The sequence below is a fragment of the Stomoxys calcitrans genome, chromosome 5, assembly GCF_963082655.1.
Source record: "Stomoxys calcitrans chromosome 5, idStoCalc2.1, whole genome shotgun sequence".
NCBI lineage: Eukaryota > Metazoa > Arthropoda > Insecta > Diptera > Muscidae > Stomoxys > Stomoxys calcitrans.
In genome coordinates, this window is record NC_081556.1 from 43268568 (window position 1) to 43295497 (window position 26930).

At 40.6% G+C, this 26930-nt stretch overlaps 3 protein-coding genes and 1 pseudogene across 4 annotated transcripts in view; 2 read left to right on the top strand and 2 right to left on the bottom strand.

Moving 5' to 3' along the window:
* The window catches only part of LOC131997880 (uncharacterized), a 30636-nt gene extending 13814 nt beyond the window's left edge, over window positions 1-16822 (top strand). The window contains exons 7-12 of the mRNA XM_059369738.1: window positions 11776-12161; window positions 12220-12432; window positions 12500-12754; window positions 15218-15389; window positions 15446-15852; window positions 15916-16822. Of these exons, the coding sequence (XP_059225721.1) occupies window positions 11776-12161; window positions 12220-12432; window positions 12500-12754; window positions 15218-15389; window positions 15446-15852; window positions 15916-16686 (2204 nt within the window). The 3' untranslated portion in view covers window positions 16687-16822. The remainder of the gene's footprint in view (window positions 1-11775; window positions 12162-12219; window positions 12433-12499; window positions 12755-15217; window positions 15390-15445; window positions 15853-15915) is intronic.
* Window positions 233-10538, top strand: LOC131998191 (uncharacterized). Of its 2 annotated transcripts, XM_059370626.1 has the most exons (4): window positions 233-609; window positions 669-819; window positions 10020-10096; window positions 10167-10538. In XM_059370626.1, the coding sequence occupies exons 1-3, from the start codon at window positions 442-444 to the stop codon at window positions 10046-10048; spliced, it is 348 nt and encodes a 115-aa protein (XP_059226609.1). In that variant the 5' UTR covers window positions 233-441; the 3' UTR covers window positions 10049-10096; window positions 10167-10538. The 2 variants fall into 2 exon arrangements, with proteins under 2 accessions (XP_059226609.1, XP_059226608.1); XM_059370625.1 differs by lacking the exons at window positions 10020-10096; window positions 10167-10538 and having other exon boundaries at window positions 235-609; window positions 669-941.
* Window positions 16765-17967, bottom strand: LOC131998190 (translation initiation factor IF-3). Its single transcript, XM_059370624.1, has 2 exons — window positions 17598-17967; window positions 16765-17531 (listed from the first exon to the last, which is right to left on the bottom strand). Exons 1-2 carry the CDS (start codon window positions 17906-17908, stop codon window positions 17135-17137), a joined length of 708 nt encoding a protein of 235 aa, XP_059226607.1. The 5' UTR covers window positions 17909-17967; the 3' UTR covers window positions 16765-17134.
* Window positions 17968-22270: 4303 nt separating this feature from the next.
* Window positions 22271-25878, bottom strand: LOC131998081 (protein HID1-like; annotated as a pseudogene).
* Between the last annotated feature and the right edge of the window lie 1052 nt (window positions 25879-26930).

Here is a 26930-nt window from a genome sequence, read left to right on the forward strand (position 1 = left end):
GATTATCATTGGAAAATTTCGGTTCTAAAGGCCTGATTCAGAACAACGTGTAACATGCCGAAGCGACATGTCGCTGCTTCCATGACCCTAGTACCAACCCTGACTTACGCCTGAGTACACGCATGTGCCGTACCATACGTTGAACACTAACTATGGCCAACCCTGTCAACCATTCATTGGACATGTGCAGCCAACCTAAGCCATTTCCGCAAAACCTCACACGCCACCACCACGACAAACCCCATACCGCTGACGAAAATTTCCATCCCATTGGATGAATATATAAAAAAAAACAAAAGGTGCCAATCATCGTCTGTTCCACCAAGGCAACAAGGTGGTGGCGTGTGTAGTGGAGACCAAAGGCGGTATCATAGAAACCCCACTCTTTGGTATTAGGCCACCCACCCCCCTTATCGGCATGACTCCCCTTCTTCTGCCTTCATGCTGTTGCCGTTCGCCCTACTGTGGCCTGCAACAAAACGTCGAGTCCGGCGAGGCATCGATGCCGAAATCGACGTGCAGGGCAATCCATCGAGCAACGTGGGGAACTCCCACACCCTGACTTGTCTCATGCCGGGCTCTACGCCGCATATGGAGGAAGGGAAAAAGGTAAGTATATTGATACCTCATCACGAATAAGAGTGTAATTGTCTCTCCTTACTTCACAGGTATGCAATAAAGGTATAAATGCCTTGACGTCGCCGTGTCTTTGTAGTCCACCTGATCATGTCCCCGTACATATATATCCAGGCACATATCGCCCATGCGAGCCTGTCGCATCACACGGCTGCCTCAAAGGAATGGCTGTCCACGACGCAGGTAACCGCCAATGTGGCCTTGGTGTAATGTAAACGTCCTGTAGTACATCTAAGTGTATGTGTGTTTACCCCTTTGTAAATCGTGCAAATATCAAAATAATAATATCCCGAACATGCAATATATCATGTGGTCTATTCTCCTTATCCATCCCAAACCATTCCGAATCGAATCAGACATGAATGTATTCAGGAGTATGCAAATGAATCCACTGCTTTCGTAGGATATTTGTGATGTTAAAGACTCGTCATTAGGGGATAATAATATTAAAGCGCAGGAAGTGTCATGAAATGCCCAGCTGGCCATAAAAAGGATATGTATAAACGCATGCAAGTGCGAGTGTGTGTATGTGGAACTGCTTCGGCCAAACAGACCAATAATCGAATAAAAAAATAGCAAAGGTGGTATAATATGAAATTTGTTTGATATTGTTGTTGCCATATAAATCTTATGGAACATTTATGGCTAGCGCCCTTAGTTCAACCGCGTTGCCAGTTGACAAAAAATTGCATTACGGAAGCTACTTTCAATGGCAATTGCTAATACCAGTCGCTACAAATGGGATCTTTTGCCACCACTTTCTGTAGTTGCTCTGTTTTATCAGTAAATACGCGGTGAAACTAAAAATGAAATTATTTGTCTCTTTCCCTTTTTGGTTCAAATTGTTTGTCTGTCAGTCACAAATGTGTTGGTGTTTGCAGACTTCAATATGGTCAAAATCCCCACAAATCAACAGTGTCTGATGTAAAAAAAAACAAATGGAGACAAATCCACGTCCAGCCCGGGTTATGCATGTGCAACCAAAACAACACCGCAGCATAATCTTGAAGATCGTTGATAGTGTGGAAAATTTTTAACACAAAGACAAAATAAAAACTAGCGGGTGATAAATGAAGAAAAAGGGAATCACAGGCCATTGATCATCGCCAGACGTGTCTATTTCCATTATACGGACGGCAACAAATATAAATATACATCTAGTAGGCAAGCTCTTTTAGTGTAAAAAAAACAATTACTTGATTTGAAGAAGCATTGAAGAGGGAAGCAAATGTGACTTAAACTGATCATCTGCACCGTTGGTTTATCTATTTGGTGTCGTTGTTTACTTATTTATTTTCACATTTTCTTGCTGCGGGGCTGCCAAAACGCCATGGCCGACATCAATTGAGAGAAATTGCATTCGTCTATTTAATTAGGTCATTGCCGACGTTGGATATTACAAGAAAAACACAGGTAATAATCTCCTTGAACGTACCGGCTAGCCTTCCTATCGCCGTGATAGACCATCTGATTGATGTGGCTGCGAAGTTCGTCATAATGTATAACGACGGGTAGCTTCTCGTGAATTATATCCACGAACACGACAAAAACTGTATATGTGCAACCAGGTCCTATCCGTTGGTCATGATTCCTAGTCATCAGGATGCCCGTACAAATACTTCAACAATTGGACGTCAGGCTGCAGGTAAAAAAAAAAACTCGCATAGTTATAGTTGCGTAGAAGTGTGTAACATCGTGTGTGTGTCTGCCCGGTCCGACAATGCCAGCATCTGGTGCAATTAACGGTATTAACGAAATAAGGCAAAGGTGGTATACTGACACCCCACAAAGTATGTATATTAGATGGATCGTTGGAAATAAAAGAAATCATGTTCCTCCACGTTGCATCACAGCAGAGTGGTAAATACTTGCATGTAGGTATAGCATTCGTTCACATGAATTCCAAATACTAAAGTTCCAACTGTTCAAAAAATAATACTTTCCCATTACCGGGCTTACATATAAAACTGACTGATAGGTTTTGTGTTATCCAGATTAACTACCGTATTTTGGCGAACGTGGCATGCGTTACGTTAAGCCAAAATAAAATCTCGGGGAAATTTTTGACTGGCACAAGCCAGAAATGATATGTAAACTTGATAAATATTGGTAAAATTGATCGGATCGGAAAAGTTGTTTGAAGGGGTAGAATTTTATTGAAATGATATCGTGAAACCTGTTGCGACAATGTTATTGGCATAAAAAACTGTTGCATGCGCCGTTGACATGGCAGAGCAACTATAATTGAGTTCCATGAGATCAAATAGCATGAACAAAAAAAATTAAATCAAACTGGGAAATTTTCCCCAGTTCCATTCAATATCAGCGTTCTCAAGCATCAGCCAATAAGAAAAATCGTAAAAAATATATACAATTCGACTCAGACATGAAAGTTCTATATACCTTTGCCTAATGGCAACACAATTGAGGTGGGATGGTGATCTATAGTTGACCTATAAATGAAGTGTCCCACGACGTCTTACCGAATCTAGAGAGATCCAACGTCGTTGTAGTGGCTACCTATATATCATTTATCTGTCCCTGTCCAGTTGGACTGGTGCGAAATCAACCCCTAATTGAAGTAGTAACTTTCGGCATCATATAAGGTATGATCTTAAACACCAAAAAAAAATTTAGGAAACCCGTTTTTAGGAAGAAAGACACGATCTTGTGTGAGAGTATACCTGTTGTTAAGGGGGAAATTAATTTCGTTTACTCGTGAACTCTATCTTTTCAAATCTTTTACATGGCATACCCCAATGGGTTTCCCATTTAAGTCTTCAAGAGAATACATGTTGTTTCCTATGGGTTTGACAATGCGACATTTTATAAACTTTCGAGCGAATTTCGCATTAAAGTTTTTTCCAAAATCACTCAGGACATTGTTTCTCTTGTATACTTCCTGGCCAGGTGTAAAGCTGATTACTCGCGCTCTTGCATTGTATCTTTTTGCACTTTGTTCATAGGCTTGATGCATATTTGCCTTTATCTTTTCGCGAATAATTTCCATTTTGTCCTTTCGATTCGTTTGTGATATCTCATGATCAGTCATTGAGAGCAACTTTTTGGCCAGTTTATAATCGGAGCCATGGGTGTACATATTAAACCCGAACAAAGCGAAGAATGGAGTTACTCCAGTAGCACTATGCACCGATGTTCTTAGGGCACATTCGATCTCTGTTAGATAGAGATCCCACTCCCGATGATCTTTTTCCAGGTACGCTCTTATGGCAGCGAGGACCGATTGATTTACGCGTTCAGACGCGTTAGATTGAGGAGCATATGGAGCGGTTTGCATATGGTTTATTCCATATGTGTCGATCATATCCTTGAATGCCTTTGAAATGAATTGCGCCCCATTGTCGCTGTGTACTGTCTCCGGTACACCAAACTTTCGGAAAATATCTTCTACCAGAAACTTTACTACATTGGAAGCCGTCGCCTCCCGCATCGCTTTCAAAAAGGTAAATTTACTAAAATGATCTACAACGATAAATATGAAAGCGTTGCCGCTTTTAGATCTTGGGTATTTACCTAGGAAATCAATGTAGAGTTTTTGAAACGGGCGTTCGGTTATGACTTCATTTCCGATTGTAGGCAGTGTGTGTTCGTTCACAGATTTAGTTTCTTTACATACAGTGCAGTTCGAGACGTACTGGCGAACTTGTTTTGCCATCTGGGGCCAATAATATTTCTCCTTTAATCGATAAAGAGTTTTGGCTATGCCACCATGCGCGGAAGTAGTTTTGTCATGTGCTTCTTCGATTAATCTTTGGGTAAGTGATTCAGGTACCCATAATTTCCATTGAAATTCTTGACAAAAATCATCATTTGAGCTATGCCCCTTTTTTAAAATCATGTTGTCGATGATGCGTAGATCTGGTAGCTGTTCCTTGTGCCTCTCAATCTCTTCTCTCAGTGCCTTGTATTCATCACTCTCGAACTCTAGCCTCTCGAAATCGAATACCTGGTCCATTTCTATCTCGTCAGCGGTTGGCAAACGAGAAAGCATATCGGCCACTATGTTGTCCTTACCTTTACGGTGTTCAATATTGAAATTGTACCCTTGGAGTTGCAATGACCAACGAGCTAAACGGCCACTAAGGTCTTTTAGGTTCATTAGCCACTGCAAACTCGCATGATCCGTGATTACGGTAAACTCCATAAGTTCAACATAGGGCCGGAATTTTTTTATTGCCATAACTGCTGCCAGGCATTCTTTTTCGGTGACACTGTAGTTCTTTTGGCACTGATTGAGTTTTTGCGAATAAAACGCAATCGGGTGTTCATCCCCTTGGCTGTTCAATTGGAACAGTACCGCACCAATTCCATACTCCGAAGCATCACATTGTATATAAAATTGGTTTGCAAAATCGGCATGGCGCAAAACCGGGGCAGAGGTAAGAGCCTTTTTCAGATTTTCAAATGCCTCTTTGGCTTTCTCATTGATGGTAAACTTTACAGATTTCTTTAGCACATCTGTTAGGGGGGCCGAGATGGTTGCGAAGTCCTTTATGAATCTTCGGTACCAGCCAGCTGTACCAAGGAAACTTCTTACCTCTCTGGCACTTTTGGGTACTTTAATTTTTCGAATTGCCTCGATTTTCTCCGGATCGGTTCGCAAAACACCTTCCCCTATTATGAAGCCCAAATATTTTAGTTGCCGAAAACAAAACTGTGACTTTTTTAAGCCGATTGTCAACCCAGCTTTCTGTAGACATCCAGCTACCTCTCTTAGGAGCCTCAGATGCTCGTCGAAGTTGCCTGAGATGATCAGCAAGTCGTCCAAGTACACGAAGACATTCCCTTTCAATCGCTGAGGAATGACTTTGTCCATCAGACGGCATAATCTTTGTGCGGCATTGCACAAGCCAAACGGCATCACACGGAACTGGTACAATGGACGACCGGGGACCGTAAAGGCAGTATATGGCTTGCTATCTTCATCGAGCTGTATTTGCCAGAAGGCATATTTGAGGTCCACACTGCTTATATAGTGGGTCGCGTCAATACGGCTTAAAATACCATCTATATTTTGCAGTGGGTACGCGTCTTTTACTGTCAGCTTGTTAAGTTTTCGGGCATCAAGGCAAAAGCGGTTTTTGCCGGGCTTTCGTACAACGGTGGTTCGGTTGCTCCAGGGGCTTTCGCTCTCTTCAATCACGTTTAGAGCAAGCATATTATCGACCTCCTGGTAAGTTATCGCTTGTACTGCTGGAGACATCGGGTAGTGGCGATCTTTGACGGGCTCTGCGCCTTCAATCAACTTGATGGTGTGTTTTTCTAACGTTGTGCACCCTAAACCATTCTTCTCGTACGTACTGAACGCCTCTATAACCTCATTTAAACGGGTGGATTGTTCAGGTGATAATTCATGAGGGTTCAATTTATATTTCGCATCAGCGCTAGTAATTTCTTCGGTGATTTTCTCAATGTTTATTTCCGAAATACCCATTATATCGGGAGCTAATTGGAACAGACGCCAAAAATCAATACCCAGGTATAAATTTTGCTCCAAGTCGGGGCATAGACACAAATGCATCTCTTTTGTATTCTCTTGGTATCTAACTGAGACTTTTATTTTCCCCAAAACTCGGTAGTGTTTTCCACCAGCCGCGGTAACCCTGCTCGAGAGAGGTATAATTGGAATATCTAGTTCCTCGACGATTTCCCTGCAGTTTTTACCCAAAATGCTAACCGTGGCACCAGTATCTAATAGACCTTTAACCATTTTTCCCTCAATACAAACTTCCGCGAAAACTCTAGGATCACTTGGGGCTTTCATAGCTTTAGTTATTGAATCTATTAGGAATCTCCTTTGTTGCCGCCACTCTTTGGACTTTTCCCGTAATTTGGCAATCTTCTCGGGTACTGCTCGAGTCTCAGAATTAAATATTCTTTCTCTTACTCGCTCATAGTTCTGTGTACGCTGCTCCAGTGGGACATAATGCCTCTCTTCGGGTGTAAAATTTTGTAAATTAACCTTAATACTATCCTTAACTCTACGATCTTCATTATTGTTTACAATCTCTACGACTTTATTATCTAATTCTTTTGTTCTCTGGGGTTCTCGTGCGGACGTGGTTCCCCTGTACTCCCCACGCCCTTCCTCTGGTTTCCCAGTTGGCAAACGGGGCATCTGGGAGTCACAGTGTCGGGTTTTCCACACTTATAGCAAAATAATTTTCTAAAGTCCGCTGGGCAATCCATGAATAAATGGCCTGCCTCCCGACAGTTCCAGCATGTGACACGGGTCTTCTGCTGTGGGAAACAAAGAGCCGACACATTCTCTTCTAACTCAATGGGAGTGTCTCCTTCGGGCCGATCAAATCCCTGGTCACAAATCTCATTAACCTGCCTTAAGGGTCGTTGTGGCACCGGCATGGGTCTATTTTCTCGTCGTGGAAAATTTCGCTCGGCCTCAATGCATTCGATACGTAATTGTTCCACGGAGGATATCGTCATTTGATACACATGACGCTTGATATCCTCCCTGATGTTACTTTTCAAGATCTTAATCATCTCGTACTCGTATATGGGTTGCATTAAGCGCGAGCGCAATAGTCCCATTTCGTGAAAGTAAACATTTACTGCCTCATTGTGCCTCTGTTTCCTCTCAAGCAAGTCCCTTAATATGTCGAACTTCGACTGGGGTGTTTGATATTGGCTAAGCAACGCGTGTTTCAAACCGTCCCAATCGGTATTCATGTTATTCTGCCTATGGAGCCAATACCATTCTCTGGCTTGCCCAGAAACTAAAAATGAGAAATCTCTCAATACTTCAGCCCATGGTATGTCATACTGGGTTCTCATCTGCTCCAATCTGTAAATAAAATCATTCACCCTAAGATCTCTGGGATCACCGCTGAAATTGAGACCCAATTTATCAACTCTTATTCTGAGTGGCTCATTTCTAATCATAGAATACGAAGCTTGGCAATTGTCTGAAGAGGATGTTTGATTTGAGTTCCCAAACTGTATAATCGGGTAAGGATCGATATTCGACGAAGAACGCCTAGAATTATTTGGAACTCCCATGCCAACCTGCTGAGTTGTCTGGTTATTGGACACGGGTATATTCTGTATCGAGGGTGCCGATACTTGTTTGCGGACAACCTGGGACAATTCGTTCAGCCCTTTCGTCAGAGAATCTATCATCTTGCGAACATCTGCCATTTCATTTCTTACCACGTCTTTGACGTTTTCCTCAAGTGATCTCTGAATTCGCCCAGTCTCATCTAGAACCAAATCCCGAACACCTGGCGGAAAACCTTCGTCCGCGTCATTATTAGACCCTCCATTATTACTTGTGGATGGAGCTCCATTATTGTTCGTGGACGGGCCCGCCACATTCGCGTTATCTGGTTCCCTTCTTATTATGGAATTGGCTAGGTTGATGAACTGAAACCCATTCATATTAGTATTGTCTTCTGCCATTTCGTCTTCGAAGGCTAATCGCCTTTGCTTTCTTGTTCTGGTGTTATAAATGGACCTATTAAAGTCGAATGATTCGTTTCTCACTCTCTTATATTTCTTCTTAGAGCGTGTGTTATAGCTCATGACTCCAATTACCGATCAATAATGAAACTCGTAGACTGACGAGTTAATTTTTTCCCAATATTTGTTATTACTTAAAAGTTAATAAATATTCACAAAAATGTTTTACAGAACAAATATTAATTAATCACGAACATGAATTAAATTACTAATACATAAGACATAAACTACCATTTGTTAATAAAAGATACAGCAATTTTAATTTTATTTGACAATCAAAACATTAAAATATGGGGGCATTGTATTTTCAGAAGCAGTGTGGATTTCTTATGTGGTTTAATTTTCTGAATTCGGTTATAAATTACAGCGCCCTCTATTGAGGTGCATCGATGTTTTCCTAGACATTTGTATAACAAGCTAACGATGACATAAAACCAACACAAACATAACTTCACTGTCCATGACATTTATTTTTTCCTACGGGAAACAAAACAAAAGCTCCTGGCTTACGGTACTCGCAATACAACTGACTTTCGTGTAAGTCCCACGAAACGGTTATTGCACTTTCCCTAACTTGAAGTTATCTTTTGTCTATATTGATAAATAATCTATTGACTCTAAAACTATACATCAAAAAAAAACTGGACGCGTACAATACAATCGTTGTCAAGTATCTAATCAACGAGCTATTGCACGTCCCGTAGTTGAAAATTGGAGAAAATATTCTCTTTAACCTATTGAAACAAAATATTGCACTTCAAAATCACTTGCCTTAGGCAAGGTTGGATGCAATACAAAATCACAGACTGTTAAAGATTCTAAACTATTTCCTTTTGGTCTATTTCTTATCTATTTAGTATTCTATTGCTATGTGCGTCGATCTCATTGCACAGATTCCCTTAACCCGCTATCACAGTGTTCAAAGGCGTCAGAATAATCGCCATTTTACAATGCGCATCAGGTACATTCTTACTTTCAGTTTGGGCGCCATCTCTGTTATGTGTGCGCTTAGTCGGCGTTCGAAATGGCTGCCGGTTAGCTGTGGAGAGACAATCAGGGCTAGGGGCCTCAACCCGCCAAATCAAACCCTGCACACAAACATCGAAAATGAGGGGGCACTGTTTTATTCACAAACTTTACTGACTCATAATTACACACAAGGGAAAACATCAACACAGAGATCTTGGTGGAAGGATCTCACGCTAGCCCACCCAACCATGGTCCAAAAAGTCCGGCACATTAGATTATGTTGGACCCCGTACACCACACCTACGAAATCACACACTTACCACATTACTCCGCCCCCCCCGAATTTATAAATTTACCAACACATAACTTTTTCTACTATAAACTAAGACATATCAAAATTTATTAAGATTTTTATGGGTTTGAAAATTAAAGATTTTAAATTTAATATTCCTTTTTTTTTTTTTTTTTTTTTGTTTAACTTTCACTTACAATACTAAATACTCAACACAAAAAAAAATAAAGAACAATACTGGTTAATTAGAAACTTTTCGGCTCACTCATTATAAGGCGAGACAAAAACGATAACCTTTATCCCTTGGCCTAAGACGCTGCCCAATTGGCGCGAATTAACAACTTGACCTATCTCCTAAAAGAGCTCTCTTAAAAGACCTTTTCTGCCCTTAGTTTGCTGCAGAATCAAATTACAACCAAAAGACCGGGAATTTGGTAATCCTCCTGGCTACCTTAAGCCTTATTATACGCAAATCCAAGTATTATTCTCTTCACACTTCTTTTTTTTTTATCGTTACGCTATTTCCCATACATATTTAACACTAGATATCAATTATTTGTTTGTTTTATGATGAAAACTAATCGAATTTTTTTATTTTTTTTTTTTTTTGTTACCTCTCTTTTAGGTTTTTGGACGGCTGCCAGACAATATTAAAATCTCGCTTATGGGGACTTCACAGATATAGGACACAGACATAAATTGGTAAGACACAGCTTTTACCTTGATTCCGTTAACACATTGATTACAGATTGCCTTTTATTTCTTGTTTCAGGGCTGTTTATATATGGATGATCGCAGACAAAATCACACGGCTGCAGCACCTGGGTCAGGCCTCTTCAGCTCGAAGCTTACACAGCACAACCCTCTCAAGCTGAGAAATTTCGCAGCCGCCAGCAATCAGGCACAGTGAGCTCGGAAAATTGGGGCTCACTGGAGAACTTTTCCACCAATAAAAATTTCGCACTGGCCCCCTTATGCGTAGGTTGGCCAGTGCTTATCGCCACTACAGGAATCAATTTCTATTACACAGAAGAAATAACAAAAATCACCAGTCTACTTCAGATTTTACATGACATCGCCACTCACATTTAAATGTATTTACAGCAAAACACGATCAAAATAAAGTTGTTAATGATGTTCAATATTCTATTTGCCTTTACTGACACTGACAACACAGATATATTTCAATTAAATACACCGACTTTTTTCTTAAATTCACAGAACTAAGTTCGCACTATTACGTCTCCTTGGTTAATGGCTTCTCTCTCTCACCCTGGCCAGCTTATATAGGCCCATTTTCCTCCCGCCAAATGCCAATTTTCCAAGATCGACCATTTTCCTCTAACTTTCTTTATGCCGCATTTTCATTCTTTCTCCAAAATAAACAAATTTCCTTTGCGGCCCTCTTCTCAAAGACAGGGCCGGTATTAACTATTGTGAATGCCCATTCGGAATCAACTCTGATGCCTCCCCATTTAAATAAACGGACCAACGACTTATCGGACAGATTGTCATCTCTGACGGATTCCATACATATCTAAAGTCAAACACCCACTTCCATTAAACGTAATGGAAAATTAATAACGCCAAATGCGCTACGCGTTGTAGGAAAATACCTATCAAATCATTAGTCCTGGGTTCCATGAGCAAACATGTCGCTGCGAATATAAATGACATACAAATGCAATGTAATTTGTCCCGGTGTAGAAGAACTCGTCAGCGCATGATTTCGATACGTGTTGTATCGTCCAATGGTATGCGGATGATTATCATTGGAAAATTTCGGTTCTAAAGGCCTGATTCAGAACAACGTGTAACATGCCGAAGCGACATGTCGCTGCTTCCATGACCCTAGTACCAACCCTGACTTACGCCTGAGTACACGCATGTGCCGTACCATACGTTGAACACTAACTATGGCCAACCCTGTCAACCATTCATTGGACATGTGCAGCCAACCTAAGCCATTTCCGCAAAACCTCACACGCCACCACCACGACAAACCCCATACCGCTGACGAAAATTTCCATCCCATTGGATGAATATATAAAAAAAAACAAAAGGTGCCAATCATCGTCTGTTCCACCAAGGCAACAAGGTGGTGGCGTGTGTAGTGGAGACCAAAGGCGGTATCATAGAAACCCCACTCTTTGGTATTAGGCCACCCACCCCCCTTATCGGCATGACTCCCCTTCTTCTGCCTTCATGCTGTTGCCGTTCGCCCTACTGTGGCCTGCAACAAACGTTTCTTGATTCTTTGATTCTCGCTGTACGTAGCGTAAACAACATTTTGTTTGTTTGTTGATTTTCTAGGAATGGGCTCGTTCGCTCATTCATACTCTGTGTGCTTGGAAATTAACGCAAATAGAACTTTCCTTTAGTTTCTTTGCAAGCTTACAATGGCCGGCGTTTCATAAGTGCCAAATTGGCACTGGAGAACGATAACGGCGACTTCGTTGGCGATTTGGGCCATCTAGAGGTTAGCGACCCCGTGGAGAGTCGTTTCAGCACCGACTGCAGCAACATGATCGAGACAACAAACACAAATCCCAAGACTCGCTTAGATATGGCCTGGACTGCACCAACCGATATGGAATTCGGCTGCGTTCTCATACGGGCCACTGTCGTGCAACATCGTGATGTTTGGTTTATGGACGATGGATCGCTAACGAAGCGTATTTGCAAAGAGTCAGTGGACGATTTGGAGAGCCAGAAAAGAGATGAGGAGAGCAAGGAATGTTGTGCCTGTGATGAGGCACGCTATGAGGTATGGCATGGCCCATAAGAAGTAAAAATAAGAGTCTAATGCTAAATCTTAAACACAGATTACTTTTGAGGGAGTCTGGTCACGCAATCTGCATCCCAAAGATTTTCCCGCCAAGGGATGGCTTACCAGATTCAGTGACATTTTGGGTGCTGCACACACCTCGGATTATCGATTTTGGGATGCTGGTGAATTGGCCTCTACGGCTATGCAGGAATTTGCTCAGCATGGTTCATCGCGAGCTCTCGAACACGAATTTAATACAAATTTCAGGGTAAGTCTTCCCACATAGCAAACATAAAATAATTGGAAAAAATTTGACATTTTTGTTAAATTTGTAGGAGAAAAAAGTTCGCACCATATTAAAAGCCAGAGGACCTTCATTTCCCTATCTCAATAATCCCACATTGGCTTGGATACGGGTGGATCCTCTGCGTCATCAATTGTCACTGGCCTCTAAGATAATGCCTTCGCCAGATTGGATAGTAGGAGTGGCCGGCTTGGAATTGTGTCTATCAAATTGTACATGGCTAGAAGAGAAGGAAATCAAACTGTATCCCTGGGATATAGGCACTGATGCGGGACCTTCATACACGGTAAGCTGAGAATTTGGAATTTATAGGGCGCCCCGGTAGTTGAGTTGGTAGTGCAGGGGTTCGATTCCCGCCACCAATCCACAACACCATATAGCATTATAGGTCTGACAACTACAGTATATACCCAATACATGACAAGTGGTCTAAACCCCCAACTTTTGCCAATGACTCTCTTACAGGTGTATTAGATAAAAGTTTCCCTTCTTACCCTATCCAAAATGTTGGATTTGAAGTTCAGTTACCTGTCAAACACCCAGATTTTTTGCGCTTTCTGTAAATGGAACATTCTCTCCTCCCAAAGAGCCAGGATCCACGGTAGGCAACTTGTATATTTATATCTAGACCACTTTCGGTAGCCCAATTCGCTGTTGCACGTTGTATAAAATTCAATTTGTGTTTGTTTGTTTGTTTGTGTGTTCCTTATAGACTCTGAAACGGCTAAACAGATTTTCTGGAAATATTCACTGATGGTGCATAATGATCCTGTGGTGAAAATAGGGTACTACATTTGTTGATATCTGAAGGGGGAGCGGACCCTCCCCCTTACCCTAATTTTCAGAAACGCTAGATCTCGGAGATGGGTGGTGCCATTTAAGTAAACTACAAACAAAAATTTGGTATCCCAATTTCAGATGGGGTACCTAGTGGGGGGCGCCCCACCAATCATGACAATATGGGACTCAAATGAAAAGTATTTAAGATTAGAAAACGTATCTGATATTCAATTGTCGGACCAAGTGCTTGGTGGACCACCCCAACCACCAAAACACCCCTAAATCGGACATATTTACCGACCATGGCAATATGGGACTGAAATGAAAGGTATTTGCGAGTAGAATACGAATCTGATATCCAAATTTGGAACAAAATTTCAGGGGGTCCACCCCTTTCCAAAAACACCCCTCACTTATTAACTGACCATGGCAATATGGGGCTTGAATAAAAGGTATTTAAGTGTAGAATACGAATCTGAAGTCCAGATATGGGACCTAGTGGCCGCCCATCCCCGAGATCATCTCCCAAAGAAGACAAATTTGCGACCATAACAATATGGGGCTCAAATGAAAGGTCTTTGGAAGTAAAGCACGAATCTGATATCAATGTTTGGGAAAAGTATCTATGGGGCCACCCCACCCCCATAACACCACCCAAATAGGAAGTATTTGCTGATCCTTGCAATATAAGGCTCAAATAAGAGGTATTTTAAAATAGAACACGAATCTGATATAAATTTTCAAAGCCAAGTCATTGAGTGGTCGTCCCATCCCCCAAAACACCCCCCAAACCGTTTGCCTACTATGGAAAAATGGAGCCCGATACTCATTGTTTGTAGGGCCCATACCCCAAACTGGACATATTTCTTGGCCTTTTTAATAAGGGGTTTAAGTGAATGAATTGTGCCCACTTTCGGGACCAATTTTTTGGGGGTCTACCCCCTTCCCAAAACACCCCACAAACAGCAATTTTTTACTGACTAGGAGTAGAATACGAATTTGATATCCAAATGTAGGACCATATATTTAAGGCATATATTAAAGGGTGAAAATTGTTCGGCCATGCCAATATGTGGCTCAAATGAAAGGTATTTGAAATTAAAAAACGAAGCTAGTTTTGTATAAAATAAAATAAAAAAAAATATATAAAATAAATTTTAAAAATTAAATAAAATATAAAAAAATAATTTAAAATAAAATAAGTTAAAATAGATTCTAAGTGAGTCTAATGGCAGACTGCCACTTAAACCTAACCTAGCCTAAGTTAAAATAGATAAAAAAAAAACAAGTAAACGCGTGCTAAGTTCGACCGGGCCGAATATTTTATACCCTCCACCATGGATTGCATTTGTCAAGTTCTTTGCCTGGTATCTCTCTATCGGCAAACAAAGGACAATGGCTATATTGTAAATTGCTATGCTATTGGAGCTATATCGAATTATGGACCCAATCGGACCATACATGGTTTGGATGTTGGAGACATTAGTAGAAGTCATTGTGCATTTCAGCTGAATCGGATAAGAATTGTGCCCTATGGGGGCTCAAGAAGTAAAAACGGGAGTTTCGTTTATATGGGATCTATATCAGGCTACGGACCGATTCAGTCAGCTTTGTATACAGTCCGGAACCATAGATATTTGACCAATCTCTTGGTCTTCACTAGTTTTTGTTGTTGTTGTAGCAGTGTGTTATACACTGAGGCGGTAGCCATTGTCGATGAAGAACTCCATCTGGTCAATCCGGTATGTACAACCGGCTTCCATGGGATTATTCTTCACCAGTATGTTGTCTATGCGCATATCTACTTCCACTGGGATGTTTTTTCTTCGTCTTCTGTATCGCAAGTTGTAAGCCTTGGGAGTCCATCCGGTATAGTGCCGTCGCACCTCTCGCAGAGCCCTTATTGCATGCCCTCGAACTTTCTTTCATTCAATTTAATCTAACTCCAGAAATTCTTTATTTTCCACAGTCTCCAGATCAACCGCAATTGCCTCCCGACGTCATACGCCGCATGCGTTCGGATTATCCATCGGATCCCAGATCTCCATTCTATGACCCTACGGGAGCACCTATGAAGCCCATGGCCATACTCACTATAAAACGTCAACGTTTATACGAAAGGAAATGCACTGATGAAGATTGTAAGACACCCTGTTCATGATTCCCAAAATGTTCAATAATTTTGCCAATTTTTCAGCCAACAATGGAGATGAGGTTCCCCGCGAATGTCATACTCACCCATGGTCAGCTTGGACTGAATGTTCAGCCGAATGTGGAGCAGGGGTGAGGTCGCGTTTTAGAGTCTTCAAGCAACCCGAAGTAGCTGAAATATACAATTGCGATGATGTTGTTGAAAGGCGGCAGGTGGAGACCTGCACAGGACCATGTTCCAGATCCGAAAATGCACCCTACACAGCAGATGAAGAAGAGGGGGAAGAGCAGGATAGTTTGTTGAAATCTTTGAGGCCCATGATGAAACGTGGCAGAGCAATGGGCGATTGCACGGGTCAATGGTCAGCTTGGTCGTCATGTAATGCCACATGTGGAGCTGGATTTCGCACCAGAAAACTCATATTGGATGAAAGGGTACAAAGGGGTTGTCAGGTAAGAATCTACTGGGCTATATGAATGTAGATTTGGGTATTAATCAATGAAATTACCTTCAAGGATGAGGATATGTATGAATACAAGAAATGTTTTGTATCCAACATTTCATGCCGCAGATCAAATGGACCTCAACTGATTAGTGATTTTGGAAACAATGACGAGGACAATGATGAAAATGCCGAAGACAACGAAGGCGAAGAGGATAATGCCCAAGGCAATGGTGAATTTGCCAACTTTCCCACTTTTGAAGATTCAGATGTAAATGAACGCGAACCTCAATATGGCCGCAATCCATATGGGCGACCTAACAATCCCTACGAAGATGAATTCAACTTTAACGGCGTGGGTGACATTCAAGCCGAAAATCTAAGACAAGAACAGCCTTATGATGATTATTTTGCTCCCTATCAAAATCGCTACAATGCCAGAAATTTCCACAGCCCAAGGGGACGTGGCACTCAAGAGGTTCTACAACGACAGCCCAAGAATGCCAATCCCAAAATGTATCAACGCTATATCGACTTTGATAACCATGCTGCTACTACAAATATACCCACACATTGTTACCAGCCCTTGTCGATGGTCCAGTGCTCCGATAAACGCACTGTGGGCAATTTTTGGTTCTACAACTTTTGCACGGATGAATGTATGCTCTATGCCTCCGATATATGTGATCCCAATACTAACAAGTATCCCTCTATGGAGAAGTGTGAACAACAATGTGCCAGACCTATGAGGAATTTCCCCCACTTCTTGAGACGCAAACAACAAAACTCGCCGCATTGCCAGGCCATATTTCGCAATCGCGGATTTAGGGATTATTATGTTTAGTTAAAGGATTTTCTTTGTTTTCAACAAACCTATAGAAACTTATATATCCTCAGGCACTGCAAAAGATTTTCCAATCAATTATTTGCTAATTACTTAAGATTATTATTTAATAAAAATACAAAACATTTTTAACATACATGGGGAGTAAGCTTGACTTTTTCCTTATAATTTAAGTTTCTTGGCTTGAAGCCTTTTTTTCATTGCTTGCATTGGGTGTTGATGAACTAGGAGTCTTCATATAAGACCACCAAAAATAATATTTGAGAGTTATGATAGCCACTGTAAATAAGGCCAATTTTAGGTTATTTTTACTACTGCTATTGTGGACAGGCAAACTTTGATCTGAGCTACGTTGACAACCACCAGTGTAGGAGCGGGAGGACGAGGAGTAGCTGCGAGCTATAAACTTATTCATAAGAGCTGTATCACAATGGCCCACCACTGCAAGTCATTGATTGGGGTTATTCGTTGCTGATTTCTCACTGGCATTGTTATTAACTGGAAGAATGTTGAACTTTATAACAGAACCTTTGGCCCGTTTTTGTACTATCTTTCCTATAGTTTCTGGAGTTTTAATAGATTCCTCGATGGCTTTATAAATTTTTTCACAACCTGCCATATCGCCCTCGGTCCCCTGTATTAGAATGCGTACCTCATGACGTTTGTCTAGCCATTTTGAGATATTCTTAAGACGTGAGGCCAAATCATGCTCAGATATACGTGATCCAATATTAAGCGTCTTTTCGGATTTTTTCTGAGCCGGTTTATCAGGTGATGTGCCATCTTTATCGTGTGCTTTCAAATCGGATAATTCCTCTTGCAAATGTTCGGCTGCGGAAACCAATCTATAGGGAAATGAGGTCGATTAGTCAATTACCAAGGTCATTCACACACATATATATATCACTTACTTATATACTGGCCTTTGGGTTTTAGTGTCCATCTTTTGTACTTGCACCAAATGCATGGAACGGCGTTTGGCCAAATTACGAGCCTCTTCCAAGGCAGTAACGGTTACATTTTGATTTTGTATGAGGGTAATTTTCACTGAAGCCTTTGATTTCTTTTGAGTATTGCTTCCGCCGGTTTCGCTATCTCCCACATTTGCCTTTTGCCACACCACTGCAGAGGCTGAAGACAAGTTTTGAATATTTGTTGTTCGTGACCTTAGCAAATGACTCGCTACAGCGAATCTTAGAGAATTTTTTAGTAAAAAGGCCATGGCCAATGATATTTACTTGTTGAAATTAAAATGTTATAACTACGTTTTGTATGTGTTTTTGTTCATAATTCTTAAAATCAGCTGATTATGTCAATGGGCCAAATGGGGCAACCTAATAAAAAAGTGGCATGCCGCTGACAACGGATGTGATAACGGTTAATCCAATGACAAAACAGAAAATATATTGTTAAAAGTTCAATATTAAATTCGATATATAATTTTCGCTGCCTATTTATATTTTTTAATAAAAAGCCTAGCAATAAATCTATTGAGGCAATGAATCTTTTAAAACTCCGGTAAAATGCCCATTAAAAACGGATTTAAGGCTCTCGTTTTCTTGTCTTTGCCGGGTTTTAGTTTAGTACAATACTATCTAGGATGAATCTCGATTAATCGATCCTTATTATCTGTTATTACATGTTATCGATAACGTACCAGTACAACTTTGCAGTGATATTTATCCGGAATATCTGACTTGCGCTGGATAGTAGAACCTCGTTAACACTTCTCTTTAAATCCGGATTTAATGGCTCGATCATCTCTTTTGCCTTTAAGAAATCAGCTAACGAGAGCCTTAAATCCAGTGTAAACGGCAATGCTGTAAGCAACATTTATTAAGGGAAAACAGATGATTGAACCATTAAAACAGGTTTTAATGGTCAATGTATATGAGGTTTGATATCAAAGCTTTGATGACGATGAAAGCGAAAACAACTATGTTGCTGGCAAAGTAAATAGCGAACATGAGAGAAGACCTCCCGCAAACAAGAGAACTTCTGTTGTGGCCAGATGTCGATATGTACAGGTGGCGAACCTCAACCTCGTTTGCTCTGCTCTTTAAATTCGGATTTAATGGTTCGATCATATATTTTCCCTTTATAAAATCAGCTGATAAGAGTTTTAAATCCGGATATAATGAACAGTGTAAACGGTGTTCTCGTCTAGCTCCCATAGATGAGCAAGCTCGTTCCGGCCCAAAGGACCGATCGCCGCAGGAACATGATGGCCATTGGTTATTTAAAGGCGTCAATATCTCGACTTGCCATATTGTCAAGCTCTCTGCAGCTTGACAGCTTGCAGCTAAGCTTCTCGTAACATCAATGAACACCACACAGATCGGACCTTAAAGTTCCAGCCTGTGTGGTGCTCACAGTTATCCCATGCCAGGGTTGTTGTTGTTGTTCTAGCAGTGTGTTGTGTTCTATTTTTTCGCTTGCTGGATACTGTTGAATAACCAGATCCAGGAACTCTGCGAATAAGATGAGGTGACTCCAGAGTGATCTGGATCTGAGACGAGTGGGTCTGGCTGGGCAGTTAAACTTTCTGAATGTTGGCATCAATCCTTGCTCTGCTCCTCGATCATTCTTTGTAGGGCACAGATACCAAGAGCATGATTCCAGATCAAGCATTCATAGGTATAAATTCGCCAAACCAAACATGTAAACATACATTGCACCGTCTCTATCCTAATGCCCTAAATGTATCTTTTGACATGGGTAGAACGCGTGCAGTTCCGTTTTGACCGTTTCCTGAGCATTCGATATCCAATTTTGTTTCTGTCAAGAATCAAATTCAACCTCACTTTATTAATAGCATTTTCTATGTCCAACAAGGGTGTCAAAACAATGTAATTTTTCCCAAAATTCCCTAATATGTATCCAACCATGAAGGACATCATGAAGGACACTGTAAGCCGATTGATCCTTTGTGTAAGGATGTCGATAGCTATTCCAGAGATCGATTAAAAAAGTTTCTAATATAGGCGTCCAATACTAGTCCAACCTAAGGATCAAATAAAAGATATTGATTAGTAGATTACGAATATGCAATAAAATTTCCAAAAGAAAAAAAAATTTCCGGGAAAGACCTATGGGGTCTTGAAAATTTTGACCCTTGTAAAATTTATGAAATTTTTATTGTTATCGTTGGCGTTACCCAGGAACTACCGCATGGAGGTAATAGTCAAATTTGAATCCCCTTCAGGAGTTTTATTATAGTGAGTACCCTTCTATCTCACGGAACTGTATATTTTGTGCTGAGTTGTCAATTCTTAATATTACGTAATATTACTTTGGGGATTAATATTTTCCAAATTTGAGGCCTCCAAATCATTAGAATCCGCACTTGCATCGGATTCTTCTTCTTCTTCCTCTACTTCGCCAAAATTCTATAAAAGGATCCAATTTCTGGGCATTGCACTTTTTCATAAAATCGAATTTTGGGAAATAACCACCCATAAATTCAGTACGCCTTCCTCCATCAGGGATAGATTTTTTGGCGTGAGCCCAAGATCCCTCTATGGAATTTTTTTATGGGCTACAGTCTCTGGGTCTTTGAAGGTTAACGAGTGATTTAAATTAAATGTTTGTATCCAGCAATCACTAATAATAGTGGTTACTGGAAGGATACATTTTTTGATAATTGTGATGAGAGTGTCTGCATCCCATTTATCGATGGGGAACATGAAACATTTTCCGGTTTCTCTCTCGAAACTTCAAAAAACCCAAATACCCGCTTCCCTTTGTGGTATTTTCGTTTGCCGAATTTACTTTCGTCTTGGGACCACCAAGAGGTTCATTAAACATGACCAAGTCATACAAGCAGACTTCTCTGCAAAGGCCGTACCAATCCACGGGGGTATGGACCAATCGCTCGATTTTTTTTAATTTTTCTTTTTTTTTGTTAAAAAAGCGAGATTTGGTAAAAAAAAAAATTTTGGTGGAAAGAAAGTGCCGTAGGCGAAAATTAAAAAAAATCAGGCGATTTTTTTTAAATTTTTTTTATAAATATATAAAGGGTAATTTTTTTGAGGTTAGGATTTTCATGCATTAGTATTTGACAGATCACGTGGGATTTCAGACATGGTGTCAAAGAGAAAGATGCTCAGTATGCTTTGACATTTCATCATGAATAGACTTACTAACGAGCAACGCTTGCAAATCATTGAATTTTATTACCAAAATCAGTGTTCGGTTCGAAATGTGTTCATTCACCGTAACGTTGCGTCCAACAGCATCTTTGAAAAAATACGGTCCAATGATTCCACCAGCGTACAAACCACACCAAACAGTGCATTTTTCGGGATGCATGGGCAGTTCTTGAACGGCTTCTGGTTGCTCTTCACTCCAAATGCGGCAAAAATCACCCTTTATTTGTTTTAATTAAGAGCCCTTCTAGAGCTTAATTTCTTGCATATTCTTAATCTAGTCGTTCATAACTTTAATTTGATACCCATATAAAGGGTGATTTTTTTGAGGTTAGGATTTTCATGCATTAGTATTTGACAGATCACGTGGGATTTCAGACATGGTGTCAAAGAGAAAGATGCTCAGTATGCTTTGACATTTCATCATGAATAGACTTACTAACGAGCAACGCTTGCAAATCATTGAATTTTATTACCAAAATCAGTGTTCGGTTCGAAATGTGTTCAAATTTTGACAAATTTTGTTCAGCGATGAGGCTCATTTCTGGTTGAATGGCTACGTAAATAAGCAAAATTGCCGCATTTGGAGTGAAGAGCAACCAGAAGCCGTTCAAGAACTGCCCATGCATCCCGAAAAATGCACTGTTTGGTGTGGTTTGTACGCTGGTGGAATCATTGGACCGTATTTTTTCAAAGATGCTGTTGGACGCAACGTTACGGTGAATGAACACATTTCGAACCGAACACTGATTTTGGTAATAAAATTCAATGATTTGCAAGCGTTGCTCGTTAGTAAGTCTATTCATGATGAAATGTCAAAGCATACTGAGCATCTTTCTCTTTGACACCATGTCTGAAATCCCACGTGATCTGTCAAATACTAATGCATGAAAATCCTAACCTCAAAAAAATCACCCTTTATATAGGTTTAAGAGGGTTCCATATTCTGAAGACCCCGAAGGGTCAACATTTTGAACCTTTGTTTACATATTCGTAATCTGCTAATCAATTTCATTTGTGACCCATATTGCCTAGGTTGGCCTGCTTACCCCGTAAAATACAGTTCAGCATTCTCCACATCTCGATATCAATTGTATCGTAGTAGAACCGCAATTTCGTTCCCGTTTCCATCATGAAGTCATCCGTGAAGCTAGAGCTCTCATTGTCCTTAATCACATAATCTACTTTCCAATATTTATTGTTGAAAATGCATATTCTGATCGCATTTCTTTTTATTATTGCTATTTGCATATTTTACTTCAAGTGTTAACACACTTTTGCCCAACACTGTTCGTGCCTAAAGTAATGGCGACAAGTGGCAACCCTGTGTTGACACATCATCAGCTGGCCATGATGAAGTGGCCAGAAAAACAAGCTGTTAAATTCAAATAAATCTGCCACTAGTTGAAATAAGAAAAAATTGTAAATCATAAATATCTGGTGTAAGAGATACATATGTATTTTGATTTATTTGTAACACGATACAATAATAATATGGAATATAAGTATTTCTCTGTATATAGTATATCATAATTTCCTTTTCGTTTCTTTTTATAAATACTTGTTGTGTAGATTTTAACGGAATTCTAGCGATTGGTTTTTTTCTTTTTCTTAAAAATTGAAACTAACAAAAAATTGCACTTACATTTAGGACAAACAAAAAACGACAAGCTAAAGTTATGGGAGTATACACTAACATAAATAAGCATCACATATCATCTAGTATATGGATTGGTGGTGTGTTTTTGGGTATTTGTGGTAAAGGATTGTTGTTAAAGAGTATCTAGTATATATACATCGAGGTAAATTCATTGTTAAGATAGCAATGTTGGGGAGGCACATAAAACAATTAGACGACCCATAATGGTTACCTCTATTTCAAGTGCCATTTGATAAAAAATAAATAAGCGATAAGGGGCTATTGATTTTTCTTTGTGTTTGGGGCGTGTTGTGTGTTTTGCTTTCTGTTGTAAATATGTACGTCGTCATATGTAATCAAATTAACCAAACAAAAGCAGACGTCGATTTTTGAGCGTTTTTGTCATGTTGTGTATAGTATGTATTACTAAGACTGGGAAAAGTGGAGTTAAATTAAAGCCCTTAATAGTTATAGTGAGATTTGTGGTTTTCCTACACCTATTAGACTCTTTGGATTTCGAATAGCTTTACTTCGGTGTCGTACCAAATGGCTGGTTCAACATTTCGCAGATAGATGACACCCCAAATGTATGTGCGGAACCAAGCCGTTGTGCCAGCATTGGCCTGGTACTTTCGTATAAGAATGGGATGGGGCACTGGCAGCAGACCCACCAGTGTACCATGTTGCAAGAACTTTAATATTTCCGACTCATCGGTTAGCCCTTTGTCAATGCATATTTTCTCCACCTGGGGGACTAAGACCTGCAGCAGACGCATAATTGTTTGCAAAGGTAGTTTGGAACGCCAAGACACAATCCATTCGGGGGTGGGAGTCCACACCTCCATCGATGGCTGGTGGACCATGCGAATACTGCTGCGATGGGCTACGGAAAGACGGCTAACTGATTTCTCATCTCGTTCTACATTGCCATTGGGACTGTTGGTCGGAGACTTTGTGGGAGATTTTTCACTGGCCTTTTCAAAACCCACAATATCCGAAGTGCCATCAATTGTCGGCGTTTGGTCAGCGGAGTTATTGCCTGGATGGGCTTGCTCTCTTTCAGTCATTTGATGTAAAGCTGGTGTATCAGGCAGCGATGCTTTCAATGTACCCGGCTCTGCAGGCATCGCTGGAAAAGCAACCTCCATTTGCTCCTCACCCGTTTGTTGTTGGGATTCCGTTTCTGATTCCACACTGCTATGGCTGTTTGGGCCATTCTTGACAGCATTACCCTCTTCCTCCACATCATCTTCATCGTCGTCCTCCTCCTCACAATCTGGCAATTGATTGTTCTGGAAGTTTTGCACCTCTGTTGTTATCCTTTTTTGTCGTACCGGGGGTAAATTAAATTTTCCCACCTTGCGTCCACTTAAGCACTTGGCAATGCCCGCCATGTCGGAGGGCAAATTTGCCATGGCATGAAATACATGTCGCTTGCGTATTATGGTGTACACCAAATTGGAATTCCCATCAAATTGGTACTGTATGATGTTGTTGAAAATCTCCAACAAGAAAAACACCAAATGATGATTACTCGGAGCTGAGAGTAAGAACCATGGTGTGCTAAAAGCCTCTAATAAATGCAAAAGTTTCACACTAGCCACCATGGACAAAGTCTTAAGGTAGGGCGAAACATTCACCAAGATGGTGAGCAAACAGTCGAATAAGGGCTGCAAACGTTGATGACCGGTAGCGATGATCTTATGGAATACGGTTATCAAGAGGTCAGCGTGGGTGCCCGTAAACACGGGTATATCCATCGGCACAGTTGCTGTGTAGGGTTTGTTCAAGCGCACACCGAAATTACGCTCGCCTTAGAAAGAAAAAGACAAAACAATAGCCACATTAGCAACATTGGATAGTTATGTCCGCCTGCGTTTACTAACCTGACAACAAAAGCAATATGAAGACACCTATATGCATCAGGCCCACCTTCGATTGATCGGCACGCGAATAATTCAAATGATAGAGTATGGGTATGAGAATATCCAAAACGTCGGAGCTCTTTAAAACGAAATACAAAAACTTTTTGTTATAGTCACAAATCTTCCAAAATAAAATCAACAATTCCTGATGACAATGCAGACCTTTGGTTGAGTTGGGCAAGTAATTTTGCACCAAGGGATTGTTTAGCAAACGTGTAATGCCCTTCAATATGAAATTGAAATCTTCATCGCGATGTACCCTCGACAAGTAGTTGATGAAGAGATTATCACCACACACATCATCGTAGGGACCTGGTCCCATGCCGGCTTTACCATGTCGTTGTAGCTCCAGTTGGTGTTGCTGCTGCACAATCATGTCATGGTCCAGCGTAACAATCAAGATTTGCAGACAGGCTTCCACCAAGGCCTCAGTGGTGTCCGTAAATAGTAAATGGTTATAGGGTACACCGAAACCCACAGGATCATAAGCACATACTGTATTCAAGAAGGAGGTGAAAAGGGGCAGTGCATGACGATTATCGGCTGAGGTAAAGTAAGCAATCCATTTATTGGGTTCGTCTGCAGGTTGGGGTGCCCTATACATGGGCTCTGAGAAACACGTCAGCAATAGTTTCAATAATTCCGTACGTCTTCGCTCCATATTGGTGTTCTTGGGCGGGGAATGAGCAAAACCCACACCGGCCTCCCAGATGTATTCACAACTATCGATATTTGCCAATTCTTCTGCCTTCTCTGGTCCCGGTCGCCTTGTGGCGGCCGTCACAGTAAAGTGACGGCCGCCACAGGCTCTGGGCCAATGGAACAGTCTGATTTTGATTTGTTATCTGCTCACTCTCACCCATGACCTGTCCATGCTCAGCATGTCCTTCGTCCCTTTGATGTCGCTGCTCCTGGGCAGGCAAACTACTCCAAAAGAAATGACGCCACTTATCATCCTCGAATATATAGGGCATAACACGTATCAGCAAACGCACACAATTCAAAACACAAGACTGCTCGGCCTGTGTGCGACAACTGCTGTCGACCGCCTCCGCAAGTTTTTCCACAGCCTTATAACACAAAGTGGCCAAATTAGCTGGATTATCGTTGCGAATATTGCGTATCTCCGAGGCAGTCACCAAAGCAAATACATCTTCCAAAGAGGTCTGATGGCCACACCAGAATTGCTCCCAAAATGGGTCGTCAGCATCGATCTTTTGATTTTTCTGCGTCAGCTGCACAATCGACTTGCGAAAGTTTAGTTTAGAATCGCTGTTGCCCATATTGCATAGATTTAGATGATGTTCGTAGCACTTGTTTTAAATGATAATGGTCCAGACCACAAACACCACCGGTATACCGAGTAAATGTTTAAATTTTTTCACAATTGAATTCACCAATTTCAATATTTTCACAGTTTTTGCAAAAGAAAACCACAACACGACCACGAACTGAAAATTCACGTCAATTTTCCTCTCTGACAAATGGGCTTTGAGCAAAGCTGCCACATTGCTGCAATATGTCATTGCAAATTTTGACAACAGTGCAAATTGTTTGGTATGGCAACAGTGAGCAAGAAAGAGCATTAAGGCAAAGAGGACGTTTTAATTTCCTTATCAAAAATTTAAATACCAAAAATTATTCATCCCGTTCATTCTATTGGGTTGTCCAAAAAGTAATTGCGGATTTTTTAAAAGAAAATAAATGCATTTTTAATAAAACTTAGAATGAACTTTAATCAAATATACTTTTTTTAAACTTTTTTCTAAAGCAAGCTAAAAGTAACAGCTGATAACTGACAGAAGAAAGAATGCAATTACAGAGTCACAAGCTGTGAAAAAATTTGTCAACGCCGACTATATGAAAAATCCGCAATTACTTTTTGGGCAACCCAATATATGCAATTCCAAACCCTCTACAGGCTCAATAAGTCAAATCGGAAGATTGTTTCACATGGGCCGATATATTGATGAGTTTTAAACGGAATGATGCAATTACTACACCCGCTCCTATGGTGTGGGGTAAAATAATGCGTGAATGTGCGATGTTGCATTTTGTCAAAGAAAACAAATTTTACCTAAAATTTTTAAAGATTAGGTTAGGTTATTGTGTACTCAACTTAGTACCGGTGTCTGTTACCCGCGAAAGCCAGGCAATGACATACGAAACCCTCTAACGTTTCATCATCATCCCCACCCTGCCCTGCACTTTCATTTCTCCTACTACGCTATGGCTTGTCACCCAAACGATGCCATGCTCAAAGAATACGTTAATGCCCGACATTAGTGGACTACTGTCTGGCCGTAATAGCCTGGTTCTAGGAGATTCCTCTAAAGGTTGGTACTAGGTTCGCTTCTCGCGAAATTTTTTCGTGAACACCTTTTTAGATAATAGATTTTTAAGCTAAAAATCTTGTTGATTTCATTCAGCAGGACATTCCCCAAAACTTATGAAACAACTTTAATAAAAGTATTATGTTATCATTGCGATTTTTGTAGTGTTTCCGCGTAATCGTGAAAAATATGAGTTTTC